This window comes from Peromyscus leucopus, chromosome 2 (genome assembly GCF_004664715.2).
Source record: "Peromyscus leucopus breed LL Stock chromosome 2, UCI_PerLeu_2.1, whole genome shotgun sequence".
In the NCBI taxonomy this organism is placed as follows: domain Eukaryota; kingdom Metazoa; phylum Chordata; class Mammalia; order Rodentia; family Cricetidae; genus Peromyscus; species Peromyscus leucopus.
This window is the reverse complement of record NC_051064.1, coordinates 109,275,384-109,286,239: the sequence shown is the minus strand read 5'-3', so window position 1 is coordinate 109,286,239 and position 10,856 is coordinate 109,275,384. Positions and strand designations below refer to the sequence as shown.

General features: G+C 46.7%; 1 protein-coding gene across 1 annotated transcript; it reads right to left on the bottom strand.

The window, feature by feature from the left end:
* Positions 1–267: 267 nt before the first annotated feature.
* Positions 268–1,562, bottom strand: LOC119087428. Its single transcript, XM_037202766.1, has one exon. The coding sequence runs from the start codon at positions 1,439–1,441 to the stop codon at positions 356–358; it is 1,086 nt and encodes a 361-aa protein (XP_037058661.1). The 5' UTR covers positions 1,442–1,562; the 3' UTR covers positions 268–355.
* Positions 1,563–10,856: the final 9,294 nt, after the last annotated feature.

Here is a 10,856-nt window from a genome sequence, read left to right as displayed (position 1 = left end):
ACCTGATCCTCACAACAACCCTGTGAGGTAGGCAGGGCAGGGGTGACTACTGAGCCCCTCAACAGACGAAGAGAGTGCTGGAGAGGTAAAGAGGATTGCCTCACTCTAGTGAGGAGGAAGCCAGGACAAGCTAGCTATGGATTTGTTCCTTCTGGTTCCTACTAGGCTACCCTTCCGTTCCTCAAGGCCTTTCCATTAGTGGAGAATCTTAGGAAAAGGAACTCACTACCGTTCTGCGTATCAGCAGTTCATCTATTCTTTTTTTCTGAAGACAGAAAGGGAGCCAGGGTTCCAGAAGGTAGTTGTTCGATGTGGGCTTGTAACAGTCTGGAAAACATGTCCATTCAGCCAGTCCCTAGCTTTTGGTATTTGAAATCAATCTCTGAAGCAACTTCTCAAGCCCTAGCTGAAAAGCTCCAGTTGCTTCTTCCACCGCCGTCGCCAAGCGTCTCACGGCAATGACAGCGTCCCTGCGCAGCTCATTGGCAGTGTCTTGCTGGGCACTGGCCTCCTCCCCAATAGCAATCAGCCTGTCCAGCTTCTCTTCCTCTCGCTTGGAGAGTTCTCGCGCCAACCTCCTGTTCTCTGCCAACTCAGCTGCAATGGTCCTGGCCACTGAGCGCCTTCTTCGCCTTGCCCACCGTGGAGGGGGCTCACTGGTCAGAAGTCTATCCCCACCAGAGATAAAGGCAACTCTGGAAGAGGAGCCTGGAGGCTGTGGTGTGGAGGCTGCCCCAAGAGGGTTTCGGCTGGTGCTGGTGCAGGGACTGGACTCCCTCGACACACCCAGTCTGGCCATGGGGCTGCTCTGACAGGGAGCAACTGACCCTCTGAAAAGGTGGTGGGAGCTGCTGTAGCTGGGGGTCCCTTGAGAGCACCCTGCACCCGAGGAGTCATCCCAGGAGTCCTCAAGGTCACTGGCTTCTGGCATCCGGTCACTGATTCTCAGTTGACAATCCTCATCTGATTCCTTAACTCTTTGCAAAATGTGCTGATGGCCAGCTGCCTGAGTCCTTTTTGATTTCCGCATGCTGCTTCCCTCTTGCCCTGGGGTGTCAGAGGCCACTAAATTCTGATCACAGTGCTTGGCCCAAGCACCAGCCTCCATTAAGTTGTCTGGGTCAGTCACTATCTGATTTCGAAGAAGCTGATCCAACATATCATAAAATGGACAGTGCGGTGGATCCCCCATACTTGTGGCATGGGCCACATAGGCCTTTAAATACAATGCCTTCAGAACTTTAAACTTGGAGCGGCACTGGCGTTCGGTGCGGCGGAAGCCCTCCTGCTGCATCCGCTTAGACACGGCCTGATAGACATCTGCATTATGATGCATAGTATGGAGGCGTTGGATGTACTCTGCCTCGCCTAGTATGGAGAGAAGAGTTCGGGTCTCCTGTCTGGACCAACGGATGCCCGCACTGCTATTGGTGGTGGCCATAGTGGGCTGGGAAGGCTACTGAAGCAAGCTCCTGGGCAGCAGGGTACAATTTTGAAGGCGTGGGGAAGTTCTGTATGCTCTCAGCATATTTCCAGGAGGAGCCAGCCGGTTCTTTCCTCTCAGGGCTAATTGCTGAGAAGCCAGGTCTGAGGACAACACTTCTGGCTTCTGCCAAGGATCTGCTTTACTTTCACTACTGTGCTTGAAATATTTCTTATTCTACTTTGTTTTGCTGCCAGACCAACCACCTGTTCATTTTCCGAGTAAGCAACGATGGCTGGTGTGACTCTATCCCCTGCATCATTTGCAACCACGTCGGCCCGGCCATCCTTGTAGACAGCCACACAGGCCGATGTGCAGCCCAAGTGCACGCCGATCGCCGCCATGAGGCGGCGGAGACCACGGCAGCTCAACGAGGGACCCTTCCGCAGCCACAGCTAGCTTCCTCGGAGTAAGCCCATCAGGCACTGCCGGCAATATTTTTTATAAATTAGATTTTATTCTATATGGCAGGGCAAAGGACCTTCAGAATAGTGAGAACCTATAGAATAGTGGGAAAAAATAAACAGAAAGAATAATATGGGGTAAAAAAAGTATTATTATTATTTTTTTGAGACAGGCTCTCATGTAGCCCAGGCTGGTTTTGAATTCTTCATCCTTTTAGCTCTGCCTCCCAAGTGCTGGGATTACAGAAATGCACCACCTCTCTCTGCAACATGGAGTAAAGTCCATGGCAAGTTTTCTATATAGCCAGTGTATAGCATGAATCTTAAAGGTACTTACTAATAAAATCAAACCCAGGGTCAGGTATTAGAGTGAAAGCTTAAAGATCAGAGAAGCAGAACAAGCCACAGCTACCTCACCTTGCCAATTCCTCAGCTGATCCTGTTTCCTCAGACTGGACGCTTCTGAGTCTTCATCCAAATGGAACTCAGCTGAACTGTGTTGCTCAAAGCCTAAAACCTTAGCCAGCCAAAAGCTTCTAGTTCCTGGTCCTCACGCCTTATATACCTTTCTGCTTTCTGCCATCACTTCCTGGGATTAAAGGCATTAGTCATCATGCCTGGCCTCTTTATCTAGTGGCTGTTCTGTTCTCTGACCCCAGATAAGTTTATTAGGGTACACAATATTTTGGGGAACACAATATCACCACACTTCCCCTTTTTTGTCTAAATTTTTTAAAAAAGCTTATAATACAAGAAAAACTATATCAAATAAGTATATACAATATAAACAGCCAAGAATTACACTAACAATGTCTAGTCCATTAACATTTGACAGATTCAGACAAAATACTTCATTATATATATTAACAATGTCCAGTCCAGTAATATTTGATAAACTCAGATAAAAAATTTTCATTACTTATCCTATGTAAAAAAGTAGTTCCTTTTTAAAAGTAGATTCAATAATCTGCCTTTTTATCTTATATCCATATCCTCTCTTTTTTCTTTTCATAATAGATTCAATAATCTACCTTTTGTCATTTTTATATCTTCCCCTTTTTCTCTTTAGAAAGAGATCACATTTATAATCAACCTGATTTAAATAAAAATATTGATTTTTTTTTGTTTTGTTTTTGTTTTTCGAGACAGGGTTTCTCTGTGTAGCTTTGCGCCTTTCCTGAAACTCACTTGGTAGCCCAGGCTGGCCTCGAACTCACAGAGATCCGCCTGGCTCTGCCTCCCGAGTGCTGGGATTAAAGGCGTGCGCCACCACCGCCCGGCTCTGATTTTTTTTTTCCTCTGTCCCACACCAGAGGGCTCTTCTGATACAGGACACAAGAATCTCTTAACCTTTTCTTTTAGTAATATGCTTGGGTTTAGAGAAGGAGTGAGCCAATTCCATCTCCAAAGCCAGCTTGGTATATCAATCCTGATACTGTTCCTCAGATGTCATTCACTTTGTTTTTGAAACAAAGGCTTGTTGTTGAATAATCTTTTTGTATCCTGTGAAGATGTGTCCCTTGGACTGGTTTAATAAAAAGCTGAATGGCCAATAGCTAGGCAAGATTTTTTTGGGGCATAAGAGGACACTGGGAAGAAGGGTAGAGATGGGAGGAAAGATGGAGGAGGCAGGAAAGCAAGATGGACAGTATGTAGATGAGGTAAATGAGCCTTGAGACAGCACATAGATGAACAGAAATGGGTTAATTTAAGTTATAAGAGCTAGCTAAAAACAAGCCTAAGCTATTGGCTGAGCTTTCATAATTAATAATAAGTCTCCAGGTCGTGATTTAAGAGCTGGCTGGTGGGGCAGAGAAAGACTTGCTACAGGTCAGAGGTCAACCCTGGTATTGTTCCTTAGATGCCATTCACTTTGGTTTTGAAACAAGGGCTCTTTCAATGGATTGGAGCTTCCAGTTAGGATAAACAGAATGACCAGAGAGCTCCAGGGACACCTGTCTCTACTTCCTCCATGCTGGGATTACAAGCCTGTACTACTTCCTGAGGACTATCTGCTAAGCTATCTCCTCAGCCCTAGCAATTTCTTTTAAAACCAAAAACGCACTCACTATACAGTGTAGTGATTGTATTCTTGGACATTTATTCTAGAGGGGGGGGGGAACTATGTTCATGTAAAAACATGTACACAAATGTTCTTATTATTCAAAATAGGCAAGAACTAGGTGGAACCTAGACCTTCTTCCCTGGGTGAAGTAGAAAAACAATGGTAATCCTTATCAGGGAATACTACTCTGCAATAAAATGGAACAGCACGTTGGATGGGCCTCAGGGAAATTCTGCTTAGTGAAAAGACTGGTTTCAGAAGGGCCCAGCCATGGGACTCCATTTATACAGCATCTTTGGAATGCTGTAATTACAGAGATGGGAATTGGATCACTGGTTTCTTGCGACTGGGATGGAAGCGGGGTGTGTGTGTGGGGGGGGACGACGACGGTGTGGGGGGACGGGACAGGAGTGGTTACATTGGGGTAACACAGTGGAGCCTTGTGGTGATGGCGGAGCTGGCATCTTGATTTGGGTGCTTGTGGGAAACTATGCATGTTATAAAACGGGCAACAACAGCCCCCTGTCTCTGCACACACACACACACACACACACACACACACACACACACACACACACACACGGGTGCAGGTAGGACCTGTGAGATCTAGTAAGCTCTGTGGACGGTAGCCATATCAATCAGTGTTGCTGTTACACTTCTATAACGATAATGAGCTGCTAACGTGGGAGCAAGGTGAAGGTTTTAAGACCAGTCTGTGGGTTTTTTTTGTACTTTCTGTGAATATAAGTAGAAGTTTAAGAAATGTCAATCAGACTGTGTCCCGTCTCTTATCTGAAATTCCTTCAAGACTTCCCATTATAATGAGAAGAAAACTCAAATTCCTCCGTTTGTGTCCTGCCTGGCATCTCTTCATGCTATTAGTTAGTTTATGCCACCCGCCCCTTGCATACATGGTTGGACTCACCACACTCTTTCCCACCTTGGAGATGTTGCCCTGATTGATCCTTCCAGAAAGGCTTTTTGTCTGTATCACCCCCATATCCTGTTATCATTCAGGCTCACAGCAATGTCTCCTCAGAGAAACTTCCCCTTAATCCCTTCCTCAAGCTGCTCCTCATTGTCCTTGTCAGTCACAGTTCATTTGCTGTGCTCCCTAGTCCCTGCCCTGGTGGAATATAGTTTTTGTTTTGTCATGCAGCTTTTTCTTTTTTCTTTTTGTTTTTTTTTTGTTTTTCGAAACAGGGTTTCTCTGTGTAGCTTTGTGCCTTTCCTGGAACTCACTTGGTAGCCCAGGCTGGCCTCGAACTCACAGAGATCCGCCTGGTTCTGCCTCCCGAGTGCTGGGGATTAAAGGCGTGCGCCACCACTGCCCGGCCTGCGCCACCACACCACCCGGCCCTTTTTCTTTCTTCCATGAGAATGTAGACTTTGTTAGAACTGGGCCATACTGCCTTTGGATTTCTTTCTTTTTTTTTTCTTTCTCTCTCTTTTTCTTTCTTTCTTTCTTTCTTTCTTTCTTTCTTTCTTTCTTTCTTTCTTTCTTTATTTATTTATTTATTTATTTATTTTTAAGCAGGGTCTCTCTACATAGCCCTGGCTGTCCTGGAACTCACTCTGTAGCCCAGGCTGGCTTCAAACTCAGCGATCTGCCTGCCTCTGTCTGCTGAATGCTGGCATTAAAGGTGAGCGCCAGCATGCCTGTCTTTCCCCCCTTTTTTGACCACCCTGTCTTACATGTCTCTAGTGGGTTAGACCATGCCTCAACAATTTCACACATGTAATAAAGGGCCAAAAGCACAAGAGAGAGCACCACCGTGGTTACAGGGAGGGGCTAGTTTATTAGCTAGTTTATCAGGCAAACCAGGGAGCCTTAGCCACCAAGCAGCTCCGGATCCCATTAACCTCTCCTTCACCAGTGCCTGAATCACAGGGATGTGCTAATTATTCTATGGGTGAAAGAGGACAGAAGAACGACTGTGACGAATTTCTGAGTCCTCACCTGTGTGGGGCTCCAGAAAAAGGTACCGAAATAGACCTGCTAATTTAAAGATACAGGTCTCCCTGGAGGATGTGGGTGGGAAAGAGTGGAGATGCTGGTAGAAGGAGCCTGGAGAGCATCCCTGGAACCAGACCCTGGCAGTTGTCCAGGGGAATGTTGGAACATACTTTCTTACTCCTCCATCTGCTCATTCACCTGGTGCTATTTTTATTATCTGGGGGAGGCGTGGGTGATTGCATTTTCTGTGACGCAGCTCACTTCACTACTGAACACGACACAGTATGAAGCAATCCATCAGCCTTAATGGAGTTTGTGTCTCTACCATACTGCCTTTCCTCAAAAATAATAAAATTGCACCTCACATGTCTACTCGCGTGGAATTTTAAAAATGCTAGGTCATGAGTTATGAACCACTAACCCAAGTGTTTCCTTTAATAGAAAATAAAAGTTTCAAGGGCGACCAGATTGTCTGGGACAGTCTGGCCATAGTTGTGAATAAGAGATTTAAAAAAAAAGGGGGGGGGGTCACTGTCAGTAGACTCAATGGAGAACATAAAACATGGCCCAGACAGTCTATGACCCAAATCCAGAGATTGAGGGAGAGAAGACACAGCACAGCAACCCCAAGAAAGAATCCTTTTCTTTCTTGTCGAATTATTTGTTTTTAGTGTGTGTGTGTGTGTGTGTGTGTGTGTGTGTGTGTGTGTGTGTGTGTGGTGTGCATGCACCAGCAAGTTCAGAGACTACTGGCATTGAATCTCCCTGGACCTGCGGTTACAGGCAGGTGTGAGGCACCTGATGTGGGTTCTGGGGACTGAACTTCTCTAAACTGCTGAGCCTGAGAAACTAACTTTCAAGAAGGATGAAGTACTGTTTTCACCACTGGATTAAAACATTGACCCAGTATTATTTGATATTTAGATCCAACATTCCTTAGTGATTCTCCATTCCTCAGCTTTTCCAGGTGTCCACCTACATTTATCTACCTACCTACCTATTTCCTCTATTTCTTTCCCTTTTTTGTCTCTCTTGTGTTTCATGGCCATAAGGCAAAGTTAAGCCTACCTATATGTGGGTTGGGGCAGGGCACAATGACAGGAGAGATTGCTGTCCGCAAAGCCAGAGACACTGTTCGTTTGCTTTAATTGTTCACCTCAAGAGTTGATCTAAGCCTGTTTGTAGAAACCAACTCATTTGCATGGCATGCCTCTGTGTGTCATCTACGCTGCTCAGTGTGACCAGGAAGGTTTCAACCACGATGTTTGAAACTGGATTTCAGGCAGGAATTTGCCACATTGATAGAAACTCATGGCTGTCATCCTCTAGCCCACGAGGAAGTGTTTTAAAGGTCAAATCTAGGTATGACACCTCACCTCTGTAATCCCACAGCATGTAGGAAGTTGAGGCAGGAAGATGGCCTATTAAAGGATGGACTGGGCTATATAATGGGTTTTGAGTCACCCTTAGAACCCGCCTCAGAACAAAACAAAAGCAAAAGACAGCCAACCTAACAAACAACAAACACTGGAAACAAAACTGAAAGCAAAGTAACAATGAACGCTTTAAAAGAGTTAAAGGACTTTAAATATGAGTCTTGCTGAGCCTGTACCTGAGAACCTGTACTCAGCCTTCCTCTAATGTATTTATTGTTGTTTGATTCACATTGTCAGTTAGCCTTTGGACTATCGCATCCCTTGTTCCCTGGGTGAAAGTGGGGGCAGGGCAGGGGTGGTTGGTACATCAGTCAGGGCCCTGCATCTCAGCTAGGACAGGAGGAGATGGTGCATCAGTCAGGGCCCTGCATCTCAGCTAGGACAGGAGGAGATGGTGCATCAGTCAGGGCCCTGCATCTCAGCTAGGATGGGAGGAGATGGTGCAGCAGTCAGGGCCCTGCATCTCAGCTAGGACGGGAGGAGATGGTGCAGCAGTCAGGGCCCTGCATCTCAGCTAGGACGGGAGGAGATGGTGCATCAGTCAGGGCCCTGCATCTCAGCTAGGACGGGAGGAGATGGTGCATCAGTCAGGGCCCTGCATCTCAGCTAGGACGGGAGGAGATGGTGCATCAGTCAGGGCCCTGCATCTCAGCTAGGACGGGAGAAGGCTTTGTAATGGGTAAGGATGGGCCTAAGAAGCAAATCTATGCAAGCATTCAAGGACAAGATGTCACCATCTAGGGTTCTTGACTGGACTTTCTGCCAGTTACATAATTAAGAAGCACAGCCCGCAGTGGCAGAGGAAGTCTCAGACACAGCAAACACAATTGGCCATTGAAGGAAGGTTTTTGTAATGACGGGGGAAAAAAACACACACAGCATGGCACACAGAGGGAAAGACCCTCTGCAAAGTGGGGGCGGGGACTGTAGAAGCTGAAGCCCACTCCCTCCTTGAGGGATGGAGGTTTGAGGGTGCCTCCCCCCCAGTTTAGGGTTGGTTAGTTTGAACAAGGACGAAGAGGCTGATAGGACTGGTCCACAGGCAGGAGAGCTGCTTGCTGTACTGGTCAGGGCGGGGTGGGGGTGGGGAGCCCACTAGCCCTTTATTTTGAGCTAGCCCCTCTCCAGTCTGGAAGGTGAGGAAGAAGCCAACCATCTTGGAATTTCACCATCTTTATTACCTACACATAATCCCTCTCCCTGTCTGCCCATCAGGGAATCTAACGCCTAGTCCCTCAAGGTCACAGGGAGAAATCGCTATCACCTGCTGGCCAGTGGGACTGGAGTCAGGGAGGGGTCACTCAGCAGGGACTAAGGTCCCAGAATGGTTTCTAAGAGGATGCTGTTGCTAGGGTACTGGTGGGGAAGCACAGAGTGGGGATGTTGCTCCATGGCCTGTCCCGAGGGACATGGTCCCTAGTAGTTAGTGCGTTGGAGTCCTGAGCAGGGCACAGAGGGAGGATTGCATTTCTGGAGGCGGAGAGGATAACAGAAGAAGAGATTCTTGCCTTTTAGCATGGGTGAACTTGATATTCCAGATGGGAGGAAATTTCATTCAGGAGGAGAAGGTAGAAGCAGATGAGAAACTGTAATTACTTTTTTCTTGTAAAGATCAATGAAATCACTGTCTTCGTTAAGGTTTCTATCGCTGTGATGAAACACCATGACCAAAATGCTACTTGGGGAGGAAAGGGTTTGTTTCACTCATAGTTCCATATAACAGTTCATTATCCAAAGCAGCAAGGGCAGGAACTCAAACAGGGCAGGAACCTGGAGGCAGGAGCTGATGCAGAGGCCATGGATGGGGTGCTGCTTACTGGCTTGCTCTCTATGGCTTGTTCAGCCTGGTTTCTTATAGAACCCAGGACCACCATCCTAGGGATGGCACCAACCACAACAGACTGGACTGTCTGTTCCCCAGCAATAATTAATTGAGAAAATGCCCTAGAGCTGGATCTTATGGAGACTGTCCTGGCTAGTTTTATGTCAACTTGACACAAACTAGAGTTATCTCAAAGGAGGGAACTTCAATTGAGAAAATGCCTCCAGAAGATCTGGATGCAGGGCATTTTCTTAATTAGTGATGGGGAGAGGGCCCAGCTCACTGTAGGTTTCTGCCCTGTTTGAGTTCATGTCCTGACTTCCTCCAATGATGAACAGTGATATGGGAGTATACGCCAGATAAACCCTGTCCTCCCCAACTTGCTCTTTGGGTTTTGGTGTTTCTTCCTAGCAACAGTAACCCTAACTAAGACAGAGACATTTTCTTTCAGATGACTCTACCTTGTGTCAAGTTGACATAAAACTATCCAGCACAGTCATCAGGGCCCGGCTATTTGAGGAGTAAACGTAGAGAAGACTGCATACATGGTTTATTGGTCTCGGGAGGCAGCAGACAGCCCAACTCTGAGGCAGCTGCCTAGTCTGGCACAATTTCTGGCCCGTTCCTGCCTGAATGCTGCTCCGTTTTGTGAGGAGTTTTGCTTCTTTGTAAAGCTAAGGTTGACTTAGGTGGAAGGTCTTCATCGTTGGAGAAATCACGCTGCCCAAGGAGCGGCGGACCTCACTCATCGAGTCTTCTACTCCCAAGAGTGAGACTTTATCACAGAGCACCCTCTAGCTGGGTGCTTCAGCCGGGACCTGCCACACAATACTTACTTCTGGGCTTTCCAGAAGTCATTCTGATGGAGAGACGCAGCTTATCTCCCCCCGCCCAGGGATGGCTTCATGGGCGCATGGAGAAGTGAGTGAGGTTTGATGGAAGGTGAAAAGTTCCTTGCGTGCTCTGGCAGTCTCTTTCAAAAGTCCTTTCCCTAAATTATCTTTGCCGCTTTCATGCACTAATTCATTCTATAAATATTGATTGAGTACCACATATGGCTCAGTTCCGGCACATTGTAACGTATACGCTGCCGTGCTTGGTTCGGCTCTACACTTGGCCCAACCCACATAGAGATAAGCGAAATACTGTCTGTACCCTTTGAAAACATTTGAAGAACAAGGCAGATTCAATACTGGACGTCCTCAGCAGACGCAGGGGAAAGAGCATTAACATGGTCCCTGGCAGTGTAAGAAGGCTAGACGGTCCCACAGCATCTTTTACTTGGGCTAAATCATCAAATACTTGTTTAAAAAAAAACATTAATATGTCCTGGAAAGTGGGTACTGTTAACTTTATACTTATAACTGTAATTGTTATAACTGCATAAATAATTTTCAGATAGTTTTTTTGTTTGTTTATGAGACAGGGTTTCTTTGTGTAGCCCTGGTTGTCTTGGAACTCACTGTGTAGACCAGGCTGGCCTTGAACTCGGAGATCCACCTGCCTCTGCCTCCTGACTGCTAGGATTAAAGGCATGTGTCACTCCCACCCAGCAATTCAGACCTGTTTTACAGAAAACATTCAGCCGCTTTCTTCCTCAGAGTGCTTTTCAAACATCTAAGAATGCTCAAAACTTGTCTCGTCCCAATCAGTTTCTCTGGTCTCACCTCCTTCTGCACTCCAGTTTCC

Bases quoted from the DNA above. Each gene is read 5' to 3' on its own strand.
- LOC119087428 (XM_037202766.1), bottom strand. From the start codon at position 1,441: ATGGCCACCACCAATAGCAGTGCGGGCATCCGTTGGTCCAGACAGGAG.